The 22,817-nt window shown below is 43.5% G+C and overlaps 1 protein-coding gene across 2 annotated transcripts in view; it reads right to left on the reverse strand.

Annotated features, from left to right (window-relative positions):
* Positions 1-799: 799 nt before the first annotated feature.
* Positions 800-22,817, reverse strand: part of Rcl1 (RNA terminal phosphate cyclase like 1) — a 59,865-nt gene continuing 37,847 nt past the window's right edge. The window contains exons 8-9 of one of the 2 annotated variants that reach the window (XM_070035655.1): positions 19,887-19,990; positions 800-8,075 (exon numbers count right to left, since the gene is read on the reverse strand). In XM_070035655.1, the coding sequence (XP_069891756.1) occupies positions 7,925-8,075; positions 19,887-19,990 (255 nt within the window). In that variant the 3' untranslated portion in view covers positions 800-7,924. The remainder of the gene's footprint in view (positions 8,076-19,886; positions 19,991-22,817) is intronic. The other variant, XM_070035656.1, reaches the window with a different exon arrangement.

Here is a 22,817-nt window from a genome sequence, read left to right on the forward strand (position 1 = left end):
TACAGGAAAAAAAGATCTGGGATATTTAATATATATTAATATACATAACTATTACTTGGAAATAGGAGACACACTTCATTTCTACCCTGTGCCTTGTTGCTGCTTGAATGTCTCCATTGTTCTTCCACAGTTACGCTGCAGCCAACATGTTACACTCCAGAGAAATAGTCCCCGTCACCCTTGCCCAACCCTGCAACTCTTGAAGGTCTTTCCAGAAGCTGGGAAAGGCAAAACTGTAATGGAGACAGAAGGGTGGCCTTCTTCCCTTTGGCCAGGTACCTGGCACACACTACTCCCATAGCTTCAATGGGTCATGGCTACTTCTATCTGTGGATGCTTATCCAGATGTGGCTCTCCTTTTATGATCAAAATACCACTGGCTAAAACGATCACATTGGGCTGGGAAGGTGGTTCAGTGGTAGAGTGCTTGCCTTGCACGCATGAGGCCTTGGGTTTGATTCCTCAGCACCACATAAACAGAAAAAGCTGAAAGTGGAGCTATGGCTCAAGTGGTAGAGCGCTAGCCTTGAGCTGAAGAGCTGAGGGGCAGCGCCCAGGCCCAGAATTCAGGCCCTATGACCGACCCGGGGTGTGTGTGGGGGGGGGGGGATCACATTTAGCAAGTACCTATGTGATCTTTGGCTCTCTGGGTTTGGGGCTTACTATTAATGTTATTATTATTATTTTGTCTTTTGGTGATTGAACCTAGGGCTTTGTGTATGCTAGGCAAACACTCTTTTATTTTCTGAGCTTTACGCCCAGCGCTTTTGTTTTCATGTCGTTTTTGATAAAGGCTCTTGCAAATTTTGCCCCAGTTGACCTCAAGACTCCTGCCTCTGCCCCCAGAGAAGCTGAGATTAAAAGCACATACCACCATGCCTGGCTTACAACGATCCATCTATGTTGGACATTGTTAAACTCATTTCATCCTTATGCAACCAATTCTTTACCATCATGCTCGAAAGATTCTGGGTGGAGAAAGATGGTGGTCAGCAGCCAGTTGAGCGCTACCTCTCTGAGAATATTTAGAGATGAGGCAGTGTGGTCTGTAGTGGACCACACTGGACTACTAACAGTATCCATTTCTCTTTCTGTATAAAAGCATTCACATCTTCCTTTAGGAATCGTGTTCAGCACGGAGACTCAAAGCAAGGGGATGAAATTTTCTTTTTCAAAGTATTGGGTATATTTCTGAGTCCAATAGAAAGCAGAATATAAAGGTCAACACTGCTGGAGAAGAGGGATAACCCGTGAAAGAGCAGAGCTGTGACATGGGAGAAAGTTGAATTTCCATGACATTGTTTGAACCTTGGATAATCAGCTAAACCTGAAGTCAAATGGACTACTTAAGAGAACTACGCCTTTTGAGTCAATTTATTCGATTTCTCATTGGCAAGTACACTCTACTCAGGCCAAAGCCTGAGGACTTGTCCCTTACTGGACTTCCATATCCCTATCATAAAATCTCTGGTCTCAGGAAAAACCAATCTCTTTTACTCCACCATCTGTCAACAAGGCAACTCATAGTTTATGAATGCCTGGTCTGTGCCAGGGCTTGAATCGCATGCATAACTGTTGTTCAAAGCGTGAAGGCTGAAGGACTTGCTCAAAGGTGGCCCTTACAGAAACCTTGTATGTGTCCAACCCTATTTCTATTATTCCATGCTGCACCAAACAGGCTATAGGCAAAGTAGACTCACACAAAAATCTCCCAACTAAATACAACACTCTGCTTCTTTTTCTTTCTTGTTGGAAAGCCTGCGGTTCAGCTTAGTTTGGCTTACACAGAGCTCTAGACCAGACAGTCCTGGGGTCAGCCAGACCTTCCTCTCTTGCCTAGACTGCATCAATGCTAGCACTCCATGTCAGAACATGGCATACTTCTCTGAAATGCCTGTGGGCCTTTCTTTTTAAATGTCACACTTGTCAAGGGACAGTTTGACCCCAAACCACATGTAGGTGCCGTAGCTTGCATCCTATCTTCTTGATTAGGACATTCAAGTACTAGATGTAAAGATAAGTCCTATAACTCAAGCTGACATTAACCTACTAGGTGGCAGGCCACTCTGAATCTTTACCAAAGACAACCCAAAAGAATCCTAATCACAACCACTGTGTTTAATTAATAAATCCTCAACACCAGTGTGGGGTGAGGCACATGGTTCATTCTCATTTTCAAATGAAGAATGAAGTAACCAAGCATCAGAAAGATAAAGGACCATGGACTGTTTAGATTCCACCATAGGTCTACTACTCCCCAAGCCTGTTATTTTCACAGCATTCTGTGTATGCTCATAAAACAAAAGCTTTCCTTGATAATGACTCATTTGTTTTTAAAAACAACAACAAAACAATATAATCCTAGCCATTCAGGAGCCTGAGATCTGAGGATCATAGTTCAAAGCCAGCCAAAGCAGTCCAGAAAGTCCCTGTAAGACTTACTTCCAATTAACCACAAGAAAACAGGAAGGGGAGCTGTGGCTCAATGTGGTAGAGCATGAGCCTGGAGTGAAAGAGTTTAGGGACAGTGCCCAGACCCTGAGTTCAAGCCAAACAACTGACCAAAAAACAAAACAAAACAAAAAAACCCCCAAAAATCCCAAAGCAAACAAAAGAGCTTAGTAAGTGTTGAACTGGGGGGGAGGGTGGGGGAGTAGTATTTGGAGAGTGATCAAAGGGTACCATCCGAGATTGTAGAGGTGTTTATAGAGAAGGTGGCTCAATGAGAAGGGAAAGCCTTAGATGAACATTCTTGGCTTTTAACAATAATATCACACCATAGATACTAATATGGAGTCATAGTCAAAGTCACCGAAAACTTTTTAGTCCTACCTTTCAAACTTGCTTCACAATGGTCAATAGCTCATTTAAGAGATGATTAGTTATGATTCCCTGTCCATCACTGGCTGTGCCTTTGAAGTCTTTGTAAACACACTCACCCATGTGGTTTCCAGCGTTTTAACTATTAAGCTAGAAAGCATTTTATTTTACTTTATATTTACGCTTGTTCTTTAAAGAAAAAAAAACCTTGGCTCCCTGAAAATACTTTCACAAGTCTTTCAAAGCTTGCAGATTTTTAGGTACAAGGCTTTCAAATTGCCCAGTAGGTAAAATCACGAAGTAGTCAACAAAGGTTAAAACAGAGAGCAGAGAGAGAATGTGGGAGTATCCAGGAGCCAAGTACATTCAACTCTTAAAATATCCAAAGTGAGATCCATTCACATAGTAAGCCAGGCACCATTACAAAATATATGGCCTTGGCTGGGAATGTGGCTTAGTGGCAGAGTGCTGGCATAGCATGCATGAAGCCCTGGGTTCAAACAGGAAGGCTGGAAGTGGCACTGTGGCTCAAGTAGTAGAGTGTTAAGTCTTCAGCAAAAGCAGCTCAAGGACAGTGCCCAGGCCCTGAGTTCAAGCCCCAGGACTAGGGAAAAAAAAAAGGCCTCCACTCATGTTTTCCCTCCACAATAGGGACCATGAATAAAGACATGTGAAATCACCATGTAGCACTTTTGAGTGTCATTTACCCTCTGACTTCTATAAAATGATCCACCTTCATCAGTTTGCACATATCATTTGGAGAAATTATTAACAATTCAGCCGAAATAGTTGTGAGTGCAAACTTCTTTAAAGGGTTTGGGAATGGGGAAAACAAGGGAATAGTATGACTTCCCTTTTCAGAGAATCACAACTATCAGAAACCCCTACATTGCTTTGAATCAGGTACTGACTCAAGGCCTCTGCACAAGATTGGAGTCAGAAATCTGACAGGTATGAACCAACTATGACTAAGAACTGGAGTGGTGCTATGCTGGACAAAATGACAGCTTCTACTCATTTGAGTGAGTGATGTGGCTCCATTAGATGTCTTAACATGGATAAATTGTTCCACAAATGGCTTCATCGATGTGGCCAAGGAGCGTACAAAAAGGCCTGGCCTGCATCCTCACATTCCCCTGAACTATTAGTCACTTCTAAAAATCAGGCCAGAGTCTTCTGGATGGGGAAGATCTGACTAAGGTTCATGTGGCATGTCCTCAGCTTCCCCCCATGTGCAATAGAAAACTATGTAACCCCATTCTTCACATACCCGTGACCAAAGCCCTAACCAATCCTGTACTACAGCCTACCCAGTTTCCCTCACCCAGGTGAAGGAAGGTGCTGCCAAAACGTTGGTGCTTCCGTTTCTCTATCTCCCTATGATTTTGTGTGCGCACACATTGGTACTGGGGGTTTCAACTATGGCTCCAGGCTGGTGCTCTACCACTTCCAGCATTTTGCTGGCTAATTGAAAGTTAAGGGTCTCTTGGGTATGTCTGACTTGGCTGGCTTCAAACCTGATACAGGTTTGAGCCACCAGCACATGGCTTCTCCCTATGATTACACCAAGTTCTTCTAGCCTCCTGGACCCCATCCTACCTACTTCCTTTGCTTGTCTTTAGGACACTCAACAATTCTGCTTGGTGACCCTGGGACTTAGCGGTAGCCCTGGCCTCACGGAGGGGCCTCCCACCATAAAGATGGAAAGGGGACTGGCCAATTTATGTTACAGGGGTGACAGTCAGAAAAGGCAAGTGTCACGTTGCATTTAGCCTTTATAAGTCATCCTTTACTTATTTTTTCTACAAAAAAATGCTTTTTAAAAATATAACACAGGGGAAGCTAGGGGAAAATAAAGAGAGGGTGTGACATGGTCCAAAAAAAAAAAAAAAAGAAATGTATTCATTGACCTGACTTATGAAATGGTAACCCCTTAACAATACTGTAGTAACAATCCAATACAATTTATTAACACTACCCACGATGCTCAGCTGCTCGCCTTGACAAGTTAGTTGGGCTTCAGCTGGTCTTCCTGGGGTTCTCTCCCAGCCATGCCCCAATGCTCTAGCTTCCTCCCATCCTGGCCAGGGGTTCTGAGAAACATTGTAGAATAATGGTGACAGAGACTGGCCCCCCTCTATTGAAGAACAGAAGCAGAACATGCATTCCATAGACAGGTAAACACAGCGATTCTGCCATGACACACAACAGGTGTACTTGCACCCCCCACATTTTTTTTTTTTTTGGCTAGTCTTGGGGCTAGAACTCAGGGCCTGGGCACTGTCCCTAAGCTTCTTTTTGCTCAAGGCTAGCACTCTACCATTTGAGCCACAGCACCACTTCTGGCTTTTTCTGTTTATGTGTTGCTGAGGTATCAAACCCAGGGTTTCATGCATGCTAGGCAAGCATTCTACCACTAAGACACATTCCCAGCCCCCAAAGTTTCTTCTTAAAGAGGTGAAACCTTACCATTGAGTAACTGTTGCTGTGATTCAAGGGTATCTGTCAACAGAGGGGAATGAACAGACAAGCACACGCACACACACACACACACACACACACACACACACACACACACACACACACACACACACACACACACACACACACCTCAAATGCTGGAATCTCTCTACCCTTAGCAAGCAGTTGGATGAAGAGGAAACAAAGCTGGGTACAAGAGAGAGGGAGAGAGAAAGACAGACAGACAGACAGACAGATGGGGGTGGGGAGGGAGAAACTGGGATCGCAGGAGCTGAAGTATCTCCAGGACACACCAGCAACCAGCAAAGGATGAGTTCTATTCAAGGAATGGTATTCTCCTGATAATCTGAGAAGGGTGACAAGCAAGCTATTTAAATAAATGGTACATTTGTGAGCCAGGTATAGTAGTAATACTCAGGAGACAGAAGCAGGAGGTTACAAATTCAAGGCCATGCTGAACTACACAGAAAGATTGATCCTGTCCCAAAAGAAAAGAAGCAGCTCTGCCAGATAGAGGGCTGGGACCCACCCCAGACACTACTGGGTTTTAAACCAGGAGCACATACCTTCTCTACCGCTGCTTGCCATCATCTGGCCTATGCCTGCCACTCAACCGACCATGTCCACAGCTCATATCAAAGCACAGGAGGCCCCTATTTGGGGATGGCATGTTTGAACAATAGGAGGTCCCTAGTGTTGGACGGCATGTAACAGTCCAAAGCAGCATGATGCTTAGCTCTACACCTGAGTTCCATGTGGGCAGAGCTAAGCTAACCCAGCAGTGGTGTTAAAACAATTGCAATAGCAGAGCACTGGTAGCTCACGCCTGTAATCCTACCTACTCAGGAGATTGAGATGTGAGGATCACGGTTCAAGGCCAGCCCTGGTAGGAAAGTCCACAAGACTCTTTAACTCGAATAAATTACTCAGAAAAGTCCAGAAGTTGGTGCTGTAGCTCAAATGGTAAAGCGCTAGCCTTAAGCACAAAGAGGCTTAGGGAAATCCTAGGCAGAACTCTTAAGATGACGATCCACTTATTTACAGCCCTGGCTGTTCCAACACAGATACAGATTCTCTGAGATCAGCTGGCCTTACGATAGGAAAAGTAGTCTCACCCAGACTATACCTAATTGTACTGAGCCATTTAGAAGTCATGCTTCCTCCTCTAGTCAACATCACAGAAAAGGTAGTAGATTAGCAGCATGAATCTGTATTCAGGGTACTATTGTCGGCTATATAGTTGGAGGTAAATGGAAATATGGGTACAGCGTCTCTATATAAGCAGAGGATTGTCTACAACTGACAGCCAGCCAAGAAAGGGGAACTGCAGCCCCAAAGCCTGAATTTCAACCTGAATGCCCTGGAAAGCACATCCCTTCCCAAAGCCTTCAAGTGAGAGCCTTCCTTGCTGACATAATGATACCAGCCTCGTTGAGACACCACTCACCTCACGTCTAACCTCCAGAACTGTGAAAGGCTAAGCAGGCATTGTTATTAAGCTGCTAAGTCTGTGATCATTCGTTATGAATCAAAAGAACACCAATACAATATGGGAAGCTCTCCACAGAGTACCTCAATTCAGAATGGCCTGGCCTTCTAACTCTGCTTCCTCCCACATTCCCACATCCCAGAGAACATACCCTTTCTTCCAGCTCTTTTCACTGACAAAACAAAACAAAAAAAAGAGACAAAGACCACCCCCAGTGCAGGATACCATTAGACTTTTCCCTCCGCCAACTATAACCCTGCACAAACTAAATATAGACTATTAAATGGCAGAGGCAAATCAGTCCTTGGTCCTGAGTACTCCCTACACGCATTCAAGCCCTATCTCAGAACCATATTCAAAATAAGTCATGAGCCATCTTAAACAAGTCTGTCATCCACTTAGACTTTTAAATGATGAGATCTAATATTTTTCCATTATAAATATCCAAAGAACAAAAATACCCTTTTTTCAATTTTTTTTTTGTGGTAACAAGAATTTGCATGATGGGGCTATTACAAGAATATAATAAGAAAATCTATGGCACACCTGTGATACAGAAAATACCTAGACACATCCCTAACTGTCTTCTCCAGCCCAGCCACTTACAATGAATCACATGTCCTTGATAAACAACCCATTCATGAGTCCAAAGGAAAAACAAAAAAGTCCAGTATGGAAATTTCCGATATTTGCATAGCACTGCGTGATGCATATGAAACTTCCATATACTGTGGCATTGGTCCTTACGACGGAAAACTTTGGTCACAAAGTTGTTAAGTCCTTGCAGAAAGAGCTGTACCAGGCTGCCCAGGCATGTGTGAGGGCCACAGGACAGAAGGCCAGAGATGGATGTGAGCTAGAGGAAACACAGAAACACTGTCCCAGTGAGCCTTCCCCCAGGCTGGCCAGGGAACTCTGGTTGATTGAGTCTCTGAAGAATATTAACAGCACCAGAGAAACAGCTGGAAAATAAGGTGTCCTTGATTTGTATTTGCATGCTGACATTTTCAGTAGAAACTCAAGAAAGTCGTAATATAAGTGGCTCTCCTGTCCTGGGTTGAGTGGCATGGATGTGGTCCCTTTGGTGTCCTTGGCAGCTTCTGCTTTGTCTGTCAGCCTTCTCCTGTGAAGGTGTCATTTGAGAGTCTTGCTAAGGTTCGAGAAGCCAATGCCAACACAGGTCATCAACACTTTGTCCCCGCCCTTGAGTTCTTCACCACAGGGTTTGGTTTCAATTTTAAACATAATCTGGAAAAAGCTCTTCAAGTGCCGCAAAAACTCTATCCTACAAATGAAAACAACAAAAAAATGTTAAAGGAATCATTTGTAAAGGAAAATCCTCCTTCCTCCTCCAACTTTAGAATCCAAGCTTTGCCATTCCAAGACTTAACAAAGATGAAAATGAATAACTTCTAATCAGAATGGATTTACTAATGGCTCATGTTCAGCCTGCTGGTTTTCAAAGAGAACACAATGCAGCAAGATACGTTTAAATTAATGACAGGTTAGAGTTTAGCACATGACATATTTAGTCCCACATAGCTGTTAAATACAGCGATAATTCGGAATGGCCTGTGCACAGACAATTTATTCTTCATGATTCAGAAACACCATGAGGTTAAAAAAAAAAAAGTCAGGTACTGGAGGTTCAGGCTTATAATCTTAGCCATTCAGGATGCTGAGTTCAGGAAGACTACAGTTTGAGGCCAGGCTGGGCAGACATGAGACACACACACTCCCCTGACCCACCAAACCAAGAAATAGCCAGGCACAGTGGCATACATCTGTCATCCCAGCTAAGAGGATCACCACTCCAGGCCAGCTCAGGTAGAAAAGCAGATTGAAAACCAGGGGTAGAGCCAGGTAAGTGAGATCCTAACTCAAAATAATCAGTGCAAAAAGCAGGAAGTGCCTGAAGAGCAGGCTCATACCCTAGAAAAGGAATAGAGTAGAAAGAACAGGGTAATCAAATAGGCAGGGTGATTATCTCTGAGGCTAAAACACATTCATTCCTCAATTCCATTTCCTCAACAAATGCTACTGGACGGATGCTCACTTGGTACAGGCATTATTAATGTGGGTGCTGGGGTTGCTGCAGCCAACTGAAAATCCTTAGTTTGAAGATTTTAATCTAATGGTGTAGATGAAATGGCAAAGTTCAATATTCTTGAATGGATCTAAGAAAATGAAATATAGTGACAAGGGGGAAAAAGCAGGGGGTCAACAGTAATCATGCAGATTTGGAAGGAGCAATAGTAAATAAAATGTCAGGGAAGGGCTCAAAGCTGTCACAGAAAAACAGTTCATGGCAGGGTTTTGTGTAATCCTGCCTTAACACTGAAGGATGGCACCACCCCTAAAGACCTTAGGATAGACTGCAGTGTAGGTATACCGCTTCTAATGGGCTGCCCCAGCAAACTAAGCACTGCCCTCGTCAGTCTGACTCCAAGACTCACCTGGAGAATTCATTAACACAGGTTCCTGAAGGTGCTGACAATCAGTTTGCAACCAGCAGGAACACAGTAGCCGTGCAAAGGAGCGCATGCAAACATGTCCCCTCCCCAGCCCTCTATTACAATTCTTACCAGGTAAGTTCAGCAAACACTGACTTAGTGAGCAGTGACAATCTGTGCGTCCACAACAGAGTATACAGAGACCTCACGTTATGCCGCCTCCCAACCAAACTAGCCAAACTCCCTACTGCAGCCACCTCACTGTCAACCTAACTGTACATGGAGTCCATCATTTAAAAGACATTTTAGGGGCGGGGAAGGTGGCTCAGTGGGACAGCGCTTGCCTTGCATGCATGAGACCCTGGATTCGATTCCTCAGCACCACATAAAAAGAAAAAGCCCGAAGTGATGCTGTGGCTCAAGTGGTAGAGTGCCAGCCTTGAGTTGAAGAGCTGAGGGACAGCGCCCAGGCCCAGAGTTCAAGACCCACGACTGACAAAAAAAAAAAAAAGAGACATTTTAGTCTTTATAACAATATTGGGATTTGAACTCACAGCCTCACCCTTGCTACAAAGGTGTTCTAACACCTGAACTATGCCTTCAGTTCTCTCTCTCTCTCTCTCTCTCTCTCTCTCTCCCTCCCTCTCCCTCTCTCTCTCTCTCTCTCTCTCTCTCTCTTTCTCTCTCTCTCTCTCTCTCTCTCTCTCTCTCTCTCTCTCTCTCCCTCCCTCTCTCTCTCTCTCTCTCCATGGCTGGCCTATTAACATTTCATGCTATAGCAGGGCTGACAATTGGGCGCCATCACACCCAGCATTTTTTTCTGAGAGGGTGTCTCAAGAACCTTTGTTGCTTGGGCTGGCCTGGAACCTTGATTCTCCCTAGCTTAGCCTACTGTGCAGCTAGGTGGACAACCATTTGAGGAGCCTTATTTTAAATAAAAAAAAAAAAAATGGAGGACAGCAAGGTGGCTCCTACCTGTAATCTGACTACCAGAAGTGGAGGTTGGAAAGAATATGGTTCAAGGTCATGCTGCAGAGAAAAAGCCACTATCTCAAAAATAAACAGCGATGTGCTAGTGGCTCATGTCTATAATCCTCACTACTCAGGAAGCTAGGATCTGAGGACCAAGCCAGCCCCGGCAAGAAAGTCTGTGAGAGTCTTCTCTCCAACTAAACACTAAAAAGCCAAAAGTGGCTCACTCAAGAGGGAGAACACTAGACTTAAGCAAAAAAGCTCAGGGGCAGTGTTTAGGACCAGCACAACAACAACAAGATGACAACAATAATAACCAGAAAAAAATATTAGGGCTGGAGGCAGGGTTTGGGGGTACGATGCCAGCCTAGCAAGCTCAAGTTCCTGATTTCAAACCTCAGTGCCACCAAAATACATACCATGCATACAGACACGAAGATCAGTGGAACAGAACTGTCAAAACATAAATAAACTCACATGCTTAAGGGCAGTTTGATTGGGAAGAATAAGCTCTTCAAAAAATGGTGTGGAAACATACAAAAGAATGAAGTTTGAGACCAGATTTGCGTCTCAGGTGGTAGAGAAATTTAGTGCTTTCCTCACATCCAACACAAAAAATTGACTCAACTAGCTCAGAGACCTAATTGTAGGAACTAAAAGTAAGTATAAAACTCATAGAAGAAAACAGGAATAAAAATCTTTATTACTTTGGGTGAGGCAAGAACTTCTTAAATGTATAATTCCTTACATTAACATCACAAACAGAACAATGAAAGAGGGAATTTAAAAAAAATCAAACTTTTTGCTTGCCTTGCATGCATGAAGCCCTGCGTTCAATTCCTCAGCACCACATAAGCAAAAAAAGCTGGAAGTGGTGCTGTGGTAAAGCTCTAGCCTTGAGCTGAAGAGCTGAGGGACAGCGCCCAGGCCCAGAGTTCAAGCCCCATGACTGACAAACAGAAAAACAAAAAACAGCAACAACAAAAACAAAGCAATTAAAGGATATCCAACATATCTAAACTGGCATTTCCTGAAAGATGTGAATAACCAACAGACTCCGTATCATTTTGTCATCAGGGAGCTGAAAATCAGAACGCATTGGGTGATCACCACTTCATACCCAATAGGTTGACTACACTCCAACAGCCAGCTGCTAACAAGGAAGAGGTAAAGAAGTGAGACTCTCCAGCACTGTAGGTAGGTAGGAAGGTAAAGTGCTCAGATGCCACTGGAAACAATCTGGTAATTCCTGGAAATGTTAAGCAGTGGGTTCCCATAACTCAGTAACTCCCCTTTGAGATTCACCCCCAGAGAAATGAAAACATACACGCCCACAAAAAATGATACCCAATCATTAACAGCACTATTCGTTGCAGTTATGAGGGAGCAATACCCCAAATACCATTGGGATTGCATGAATGGACTAATACCATGCGTTCTGTCAGTTATTCAGCCCAATGAAGTACAAGGATGAGCTTTGTGAACAGTATGCCAAGTGAAAGGGACCACGTTTTGCATGGTTCCATTTATATGACATGGCCACAGCAGAGAAATCTATCGCCGAGGCAAAAGGCAGGCCAGTGGGGCTGGAGAGCAACCATAAATGGGCACAGAGTTTCTTTCCGGGGTGATAAAATTTTTCTAAAATTAGATTGTGGTTGTGGTTATACAACTCTGTAAATATTCTAAAGGCCGTTGAATTGTATACTTTCACAATAAAGGTGTTTAAAATGTACCAAAATATACTTACGGAGTCACAAAAAGGGGAGGGGAGGAGAGGAGAGGAGATACTCAAGAGTATATATACCACACTAAGTACAGAGCCTACTGCATGACTGTGTCTCCTGCTGCTGCGCTTCTGGTTCAAAAGAGGAAAATGACAATGAGGAGGAAAGGAATCCCAAACAACTCACAAAGATGGGCTGAAATGACTGGCATGTGAAGGGCTACCAAATGAGTCAGTAATACCTACTATCTACCATCCCAGTTACTAGGGGTGGGAGAGGACTAGAGATTGCATTACAGCAAGTGTTAGTGAGACCTTATCTCAAAAACAAGACAAGTGTTGTGTTGCACACCTGTAAATCCCACTACTCAGGAAGGCAGGGGTAGGAAGATCATATTCTGAGGCCCTATTTGAAAAACAAACTTAAAAATGAAGATCTGGGGTGTGGCACAACCACCAAAACATCTGCCTAATATAAATGAGGCTCCTAGAATCCCCAGTACCACCAACAAAACAGAAAATCCACACAGAAGTAGTTGTGAGGGGCATCAGTGGTCAGGTGAGTATAATGCCCACAAAAAGATCTCCACTTCTTTGCTTTCCCTTCCATCTGGGAAGGAGTGAATTGATCTTTAGAATAGCATCCATTGGTCAGCAATTCTACAGTATTCCTAGCCAAGCCTATACCCCTTTTCCCTCCCTCCTGGGTATTCAAAAGCATTCTATTCTTGTGCTGCCTAATTCAATGCCTATGTGTAGTTGTTTCTGTAACTACCTCCCCTCTACCCCCCTGCAGTCATGACCAGATTTTCTACAGCTGAAACCCATTCTAAAGCCCTCAACAAAGAGACATCAAACAGAATTTAGGAGTTGGAGGTAATTTTGAGAAATGATTTCAACATTCTCAGCATTTAAGAGAAGTCTGCTCTCCCCCTGCTGGCTTCCTCTCTTACTAACCAAGAGAACTCTTTTCCTCTTTTTTTCCCCCTTACTCCATTTCATCTAGCCTACCACCCTGTCCCAGGGAAAGAAGAAAACAAACACATCAAACTCAAAAATAAACATCTGTGGGCCAAACTTGCAGCTGACAGCAACACAGAAAATGGCAGCCAACTCATCCACACCTCGGTCTTCTAAGGATAAAACATCGTGTTCTCTCTTTTCTTGCTTTGGATGAATTCAAGCCCAGGGTGCGATATTCTCCCAGGACCTCATCCAGCTGCTTCACTCTGAACCATGCCACTGTGCTCAAGCACCCAGTCACCCTCCCCAGCTGGCAGGATTCCTGGCGGCCTCAGCTTGCTTGATCTCTTGGAGAAGGGTGGGAGGAACACAGGCCTGAGTGTTACAGACCTACATATTTGTAGCTTTGGGGTGTTTGTTACCTTTGGAACAGTTAGAAAAAGCACAGTCAATGTGACTTTTAACATCGTGTTCTGCCAACTCTTCGGTCTGCCTGAGGAATGCTGGAGGGCAGACTGGATTAAAGTACGAATGTCTTCCCCTACGCCCTAGCCCTTTCTCTTTTTGTCTCCTAATAACTAGGATGTTTAAAAAGCCAAAAATGTGCCAGATGCCAGTGGCTCACACCTGTAATCTTAGCTACTCAGGAGGCTGACAGCTGAGGATCGCCACTCAAAGCCAGCCCGATTAACTACCAAAAAAGCCAGAAATGGAGCTCTGGCTGTACCAGAAGTGGCAGAGCACTAGCCCTGAGTACAAAAGCTCTGGTCCATATGCTTTCTTTGCAACCTGCAGCTCTGCACTCGGCCTACCAGGTTCACTACACTTGGTGTTCTTTCCCTCCCACGCCATAGACTGCAGAGTCACATTTCCTAGATACAACTACCCAGCCACACTTGCAGGAAAGGTCACCATACACTGAAAGTAACTCTGTCCTTCCACAGATGGCCACCCCCACACAGCAATTAATAGCTTCTCTGATGAGCTTCTCTGTTACTCGTGTATGAAGGATTTTAATTCCTAACTTGAAGAACTACATGTGTAATGAGCCACTGTTGAGTTTAAGAGCAAGTGATTTGCTGGCAAAAATTAAACAAACAAACAAAAAACCCAGCCTTTTCTACAAAAACCTAATCAACCTGAAGAGAGCAAGCTTCAGAGATTTCCAGAGCAGAGGAATTTTTTTCCCTCTGTATTTTCAAAAGGCAGATTGTTACCACAGCTGTTGGTCAACAGGTAAATGGTACGTGGCCACTGAAGCCCAAGTGCCCAGGTCTTCCGAAGCTCTGCCCTTTCATGACAGCCTCTCTCTCCAGGTCCCTTTCTGAATGGGGTGGAGGGAGCAATCATGGGGCCAACCAAGCTGCCTGGTTATGGGACAGAGTTTGGGCTATCTGCGTATCAAGTATACGGAGTTGCATGGGAGGCTAAGAGGCAATATCTGGGGGCAGGAAAAGAATCTGCTTGGTGTATCTCCCTCAAGTCAGCACATGACAGCTTTAAAATACATTGCTGGTGTTTATCTATAACAGCTTTTCCAAAGCCCAGCTAACTTCCACTGCAAGAATGACATTATTAATATCAGTTACAGTAGCAACAAGAAACAGAACAAGGCTAGCTATATTGGTGGGCCACTGGGGTGTCCTAGCGACGTTTAGTCAGAAAGTCACCGTGAACAAATCATTGAATTCTTTCTTACTGTAAAGTAAGAGTATCATGCTGGGTGCTGGTAGCTCATGCCTATAATCCTAGCTACTCAGGAGGCTGAGATCTGAGGATTATGATTCCAAGCTAGCCTGGGCAGGAAAGTCCGTGAGACTCTTCCCTCCAAATAACCACCAGAATACTGGAAGTGGCATTGTGGCTCAAAGTGGTAAGAGTGCTAGTCTTGAGTGAAAAGCTCAAGGACAGTGCCCAGGCTTTAGCTCCATGACTCTGTTAAAACAAAAAAATGTAGGAGTATCATTTGCTTTCACTATGTGGCAAATATGTTCTAGGCTCAAAGGTATCACAGACTTTGTAAACGTTAAGCTAGAACTCACAAAAGCAATGAAGACACTGAATCAGGTGAGCTTCACATGAGTGGATCAAGAAACTCTGATCAACTGCAGTTGAACGAGAGGGCTATAGTTCCAGAAGGAAGGGGGGGAAATGGCATAGTTTATGGCAGACTTCCAACTAAAGATCTTTGAGATCACTTTCAACAGAATTTGAAACAAGGCCTCTCCTGGCATCCTGCCTCAGGCAAAGCTTTTGAGTTCAACAGTAATGGATGGAAGTCCAGTTCCTGCCTAAGAGGGCAGTGGCTAGTGGAAGCATGGCTGGATGAAATCAGCCCAGATCTGGAGTGTGACATAACCTCTAACTGAGCACTTGTGAAGTTGGAGCACAGTGCGGTGCCTGCTCTCTCACTCCCAAAGGTTTATGCGGAAAATGAATAGTCAGGTCATTTACACAGAATTTGGGGACTGGGAATGTACCCTGGAATCGTACAGCATTAGCCTGTCATCAATCTCCAGCACAACGGGGAAAAAAGAAAACAACATATGACACAGTAATTCCTATATTAAACACCTCTTTTAGAATTCTCAGGGATAGTAAAGAAAGTACATGTAGTGTGATCAGTAATGTGACGGGAAGAATTTAAACAGTTAATGGATATAGAATTATAAATAGCTGTGTAGACAGATAAGTAGCTGACTTCAGGCCTGAATTCACCCAGAGGGAGTTTACCTTCTCATGTTCAAAGTGACATGACTGAGAGACTGCACTGGGGCAGGGCAAGAAGATGTCTGGTGCAAACTAAGGAAGAGCACTGAGCGCCTGAGCTCATTTTAGCTTAGGACCACTCACGTTAGCTCCGGAGAAGACTGAGGCTCACAGATGCCGAACACCATCTCAATCCCCTTGAGGCTCTGTAATAGAGCCAGAACCTAAGTTAAAACACAAAGCCTGTGCACTAATAGCCAGTCTCTTACTGTAATTTCTGAAGGGCCTCATGAAGGTGTTTGTTGATAGGTACTTTTCTTACTATTAACCTAACTTGTTTTATTAATTTTTGGGGGGCCACTCGTGAGGCCTGAACTCTGGGCCTGGGTGCTGTCCCTAGGCTCTTCAGCTCAAGGCTAGCACTCTACCGCTTGAGCCACAGCACCACTTCCGGCTTTTTCTGCTTATGTGGTGCTGAGGGGTGGAACCAAGGGTCTCATACCTGCAAGGCAAGCACTCTACCACTGAGCCACCTTCCCAACCCCCTAACTTGTTTTAAATTATATTTTTATTATCTGTAAGTAGTTGTACAAAGGGGTTATCATTCACCAAATCAGTTTATAAATGCAATGCATTTTGGCCAGTGTTACTCCTTTCATTCTTCTCTCCCACCCCACCCCACCTCTTCCATTCTTAGTTTCATAAGATATGCACTGAAAGGCATGATGACTGCGTTCTCCAACTTTAAAATAAAGTAAAAATACACACTAAATTGTAAACTTAAGCCATTTGAGCAGGAGGTAGAATCACCAACTATAAAACACGTACAAAAATTCATCAAATATATCAGAAATAGATTCTCCACACAATATTGTGTTATCCAATACTATTTTAGTCTTCTGAAAAGAATTCCCCTAGCCTTCCTTGGAAATTTCACATATAAAACTTAGCTTTCTTGGGCAAAATACAGAATCAGCAACGGCAGCTACCTAACGCAAGAGGAAGAGGAAATAGAGAAAACAGGGAGGCACGCGGAGACCCACACTTTCCAGCTTGAAAGCAACACTGAAAGAAAAAATCCCAGTGTTCTGTAACTAGACATTTAAAGAGCTATTTATACAAATCCAAGCAAGTACAAACTGCCAGAAGAAATACATTCTTGGTAAAACCAAACAAAGTTTTGCTTCTGCTTTTAGAAATGCGAGGTTCCACATATGACATAAGAATATGATTCTTGTGTCCACAGCTATTGAATCTAAGTAGAATAAATTGTTTCCTCCACAATGCTCCCAACCATGGAGTCCGTCCCACTTTACCTTTGACCATTCTTACAAACAGGATATTACTTACACCTACACATCCCACCTTAGTCCTCCTCCTCCTCCTCACTTTGGGCTGCTAGAATCCTCCACTATGATTAAGAGCAAAAAGAAACCCTTTTTGCTCTTAATGATACAAGTTTCCTGAAAACACATGATACAAGTTTCCTGAAAATTAACTCACTTTCCTCTCCATGTGCTGGCTTACTACCAGATGCCAAAGGACAGGTTGGAGGTGTCATTTATTCAACACCAAAGGGAGACACTGGGGAACAGGGACTTGAACTGGAGGGATAATAAACAGGCTTTGGGGAGGAAGGAAGAACAGGATGAGAGAGGAAGCCAGGAGCCAGTGGCGGCTCACACATGTAATCCTAGTTACTGAGGAAGCTGAGAGCTGAGGAGCTTGAGTCAAAGCCAGCTCAGGCAGAAGTCTATGCGATTCCCATCTCCAAATAGCCAGCAAGAAGCCAGAAGTGGAACTGTGGCTCTGTGGTAGAATGTAAGCCATGAGCCAAAAAAGCTACAGGAAAGTACCCAGGCCCTCAGTTCAAGCCCCAGTAAACACACACGCACACGCACACGCACACGCACACACACACACACACACACACACACACACACACACACACACACACGGGGGACTGGGGAAGGGGGAGAGGCTACACCTTTTCACCCTGTAGCAGTCCTCAGAGGGTAATTTGTCTGTGCCCTAGGACCCAGTCTTATGCCATATAAGGGGGTTACAGTTACTTGAGTAAGGTAATGAGTACACGTCCTATTGAGCAGTTACCCCCTTTGTTTTTCCCTTACTATTACCCTTTCCCTCCCCACCTCCCCAACTCCTTCCTCCCCACCCCCGCCACCAACCCCAAAGTTGTAAAGTTCGTATTCAACATAGTGTCTTGTATGTCTCATTGTTATACTGGGTCAACCTGTATCCTTGTTTCAGTATTTTGTTATTTTCCCTTCCCCTGTCCAAATTAGAAAAATGTATATACAAGATGCAGGGCACCAGAATCAAATACAGTGACAACAAGGGTTGTACCATAGAGGGAAGAATATACAAAAGAAACAAAAAAAAATCACATAGTACATTAAAAACAACAGCAACAAAGAAAAAACCTCTTGTGTCCATATCTTGGGGTTCATTTCTCTTAGCATCATCTTATATAGTCATACGTACATAGCTTTTGACCTTTTCTGTTTGTCTGTTAAGATTATCTTAGACATATACTAGTTATTGCAAATAAGGGAAACAATGGGAACTATGTTCCTTTGGATCTGGCTTACTTTGCTTAATATTGTTCTATTCTTTTAATGCTCTGTTGAGAGCCCACCATCCTGAGATGCTGCAATTATAGACTTCTGGAAGAAAAGACATTGCAATTCATGTTTGGTGAAGGGTGCACTGAAGAGAAAACCGGAGCCTTTACAACTGTCCAGTCACATCTTGACCATCTCCAGTGAGACTGCAGACTTTAATAGAAAGATGACACACAAGGCCCTGGAGCCAAACTGAAAAACTCCAAAAGCAAAAAGACATGTCAAGAAAAGAAAAACTTATATTCCATTTTCACATGATGTTCTGCCAAAACCCATGCCCTGAGACCACACAATTTGAAGACAGTAAGTCCTGCTGTGTGGGCTATGAGGCCTGCTGCTGTCCTTGAAGCACAGCTGGGAAAAGATGCAGCAAAGAAGCTGGCTGGACCCCGAGTGGGAACATAGCCACCAATCACTTCCACCAACAGCCAATGGGAAGTCTAGCTCCACTTGGGGTGCCGTACTCACAGCCCTCACCAGCTCCCCACACATTTCACTGCCGTGTCTGTTTGAGCAATGTTGAACTGCTGGTGTCAGTGTGCCATTTAGGATTGCTCAACTTTAGGTTTCCTGTCCTGTGAAATACTTACACAAGTGATCAGGAGATAACACCCGGCTTACCATTTCCCTGCTTATCAATTTTCCCCACTGATAACCGAATGTATTCTCTCCCATTTTCCTGTTCCCAAAAAAACCTCCCACCACCTACACCAAAAAATAAAAATAAAACCTCTAAAACAATCCCTTTGTGGCTCCTGGTTTCTAGGCCCTCAGCCTCTCAACAGTCTGCTCCTCTTTCTCAACGTGATGGCACCACCATTCTTCAGTTATCACAGTACTGTACCTTTCACGTATACAGCATCGGTACCATGATAACCGAAAAAGGACAGTTCAGTCTCACAGCTAGCCAGCTCCTCCTTCTTTTCTTCCCCCTCCCTCAATCCCAGCTCCCTACCAGATGGCCATTTAATTATCTGCAAGCACATGAGCACATGTTTGCACATGTGTGCAGGCACACACATCCGAATTGAAGCAGGCTGCTTCCGGCAAACTCATTTACTTACTACCCATGGAATTGCTTCTTTCACTATATACTTTATAACTCGTCTCCAAACTAGTTGTGCCAGCCAGTTAATACACTATCGGCTGAGACAAATGGACAAGCCCAAAACCACAGCAAATGAGACTGCTAAGGCAAAGTGGACTTCAAGAAAACAGAGCGAGTCAAGGGAAGGGGTGATATTATCCAAAAAGAACTGTAGTCATTACCTGACTTATGTAACTATAACTAAAACTAAAACTAAACTAAAACTAAGAACACAATCCAAGCTTAGAGAACCAGAAGCTTACCTGTAAAATAGGAACAAAACTGAAAGCACAACTCAAATAACCACCTTGTATCTATCATGCAACTTCAATCACACAGGAATGATGGGACAAGGAAAGCAAGGAAGGCAACAATGCCTGGGTTAAACACCAGGTTCACAGTAGCATTTGCTACCTCATGTAAGTGAAATCAGTTGAAGCCAGTGATCTGATGATAGAACACATGCACCACAACTCTGTCATTTTGTGCAACTGGAAAAGTAAACTGCACAGAACAGCGAGTCTGAAAGGAACCAACTTACGTGTAAGGGGAAAGTGGTCCTAGCAGAACTTTGGAAACATCCTGCTGTCCAAGGGTCATGAGCAGTAGGGCCAGACTTTGGTTGGTTGAGTCCACACACCCACCCTGTAAACACAAACACTTTAATCTTTGTACAAAGCAGAAAATGAAAAGAAAAAAGGAGAAGAGGAACAAAGCCATCCAGAAACATACACCAAGAATATCAGAACTCACAGAAAAGCAGACTACAAAAATAAAACAGAACAAGGAGTAATGAGACTAATCCTTATGCCTAATTGGAGGTAGTTAAACAAATAGTTAATCATAACAATTATCACAGCTGATATCAGTATGAATGCAAACATTTAAATATCTTAAAGTGTAATCTACTGAAAAAGGATATTTTCCTTTTTATAATCAAAGCAACAGTGGATATCACTTTACTGAGTATAACCAAAAACAGGAAAAGAATAAAAAAAGGCAGAGCCAGACATTGGTGATTTACAGCTGTAATCCATCCCAGCTACTCAAGAGGCTGAGATCTCAGGATCTTGGTTCAAAGCTGGCCCAGTCAGGAAAATCCATGAGACTCTTATGTCTAATTAACCACTGTAAGTGGAACTGTGGCTGAAGTGGTAGAGAGCTGGCCTGGAGCACAAAATCTCAGGGATAGTGACAAGGCACTGAGTTCAAGCCCATGACCAACCCATCCCCTCTCCCCCAAAAGGGGAAGCATTTTCATAGGTTGGATAGACAACTCTAAGGGTTAAGTAAATAATGCTTCCATTTATTTAATCTGTCACAAAAGAACAATATCTGACACTGGAAGGCCTTTTCCTTAAGGGCCTTATCACTACACTTATTCCAATACACTCAGAAACTGTTCACATGTTCTTAACTTTTCTTCACCTCTTGTGTGTGCCTTAAAACTGGAAGACGTAAAAGACTCCTTTTTCTTTCAAACCAGTATACAGGACAAGTCTTTCCAAAATTTTCTCCTGAGGCACAACTGCTTTAGTTGTCTTTCTTCCTCCATTTTTCACTTTTCTCACCATTTCAGCCAGTCTACTTGTATGTATTACTAGTATTTAAGTTTGTGGCTTTAAAAAAAAACGCCATAATTTCTGATCATTCTTTCTGAGGCTGTAAATCTAAATTTACATTGTACAAAGTATAAGCAGGATGGCCTAAACTCTCAACCTATTTTGCATAGATCAGAATGAGAAGTAGTTTCTGACCATCAATGGTAAATAGAACAGTTGCTAGGTTAGACTTGCTTATAAGGGTACACTGCCCTTCTTATGGGTTACACTGCCCTGCTATTTTAAGTGCACGTAGGGTGTGTAATAACTCAGTTCCAGGTGCAATCACCTATTCTCTGGCTGTTGGACTTCAGTGAGTAGTCCTGACAAGGACATAAGAAATAAGGAAGTTCATTCTATTACTAACCTTTATGAAATTCTATTACTATCCCCAAGTTACTTAAGTTAACGAAGGATAGAGAACATCTTTTTCACACAGCAAAATTTAGGACAAAAGTTCCTTTTCCATACAAAACAAAAAGCCTGCCCAACAAACCAAACTGTCTTGCAGATCTTGGCCCCTTATACAATTGCCTCCTGTCACTAAGCTGTTAGTACACCACGCTCAACTGATTTATGTTAGGTATTGCAGCAATATTTCAATACAATAAATGCATTAGGGTCCCTGGACAGTATGGAGGAAGAGGAGACTACCAGATGTCAAAGGACAGGTTGGAGGGGTCATTTATTCAACACCAAAGGGAGACACTGGGAAACAGGGACTTGAATTGGTTCTGGAGGGATAAACAGGCTTTGGGAAGGAGGGAAGAACAAGATGAGAGGGAAGCAATGACTTGGGGCCAGTGTGGCCAACAGAATCAAGAAGCCAGCCTCTGGAGAGCCACACACAACCTCAGAAGGGAGGAGGAAGGGTGGTCAGACTGAAGCAGGCCTTCTCAAACTGGGTCAGCCACACTGACTTTATCCCAGAAGCCAGCAGAGATCTCTGTACTCAAGAGTGAAGACGTACAATCTGTGATTGAAGGAGATTCAGACGGAAAGGACACTGGAGAGGATTTGCAAAGAACTTCCCCTAAGGAGATGGAGAGAGCAATTTCTGAGGTGAGGGTGGGAGGCAGGAAAGCAGGACAATAGAACAATAGCTGTACAAAGGATGGAATCCAAAGAGCAGTCCCGGGAAGCCCAGTGCAGAACAAGAGGCTGTGTTAACCTGCAAACAGGAGGAATTCAGTCAGAGGCTTAAAACTCTGCACAAAGCGAAGAGTGCCTTCCAAGGAATTCAGTTTTAGTACTCATTTAAAATTCATGTCTCATCATGTACCTGTAGACAATTATTCAAAAAAAAAAAAGGGATGAAGCACTTTTATCCTTCTACTAATTAGACATCATAGACACACAAAGGAAGTTTTGCAAATGACTAAACAATGTTGGCCCAGGAAATGTAAAATTTTAAAAAGATCTCAATTAAAGAAATTAAATAATAAAATGAACTAATTCGGACTGCATGTTTCTTGTCTTGTACCCTACAGGCCTGTCCTTTTACCCTGAAGTAAGTAATCTGCTATTTATGGAAACGCAAAACCCAAATTCCAGCTGTGCTGGGTTCCACCCCCTCCCCCACCACTGAACTGCCCTGTGATGGGATGCTTTCAATTTTCCCAAGACCTACTTAAAAAGGACAGAAGTGTCCCTGCAGCCAGAGAGAGGACCTGGGAAAAGGAAACTGGAGGAAGGAGCCTACGACAGACAGACAGACAGACAGACAGACAGACAGACAGACAGACAGACAGACACACACACACACACACACACACACACACACACACACACACACACACACACACACTCTACAATGGGCAGCTGACAAACTTCATAAATTAACTGGCAGAGTAACTGCCCCACCATTTACT

The sequence above is a fragment of the Dipodomys merriami genome, unplaced genomic scaffold, assembly GCF_024711535.1.
Source record: "Dipodomys merriami isolate MVZ:Mamm:240054 unplaced genomic scaffold, mDipMer1.0.p SCAF_26, whole genome shotgun sequence".
NCBI lineage: Eukaryota > Metazoa > Chordata > Mammalia > Rodentia > Heteromyidae > Dipodomys > Dipodomys merriami.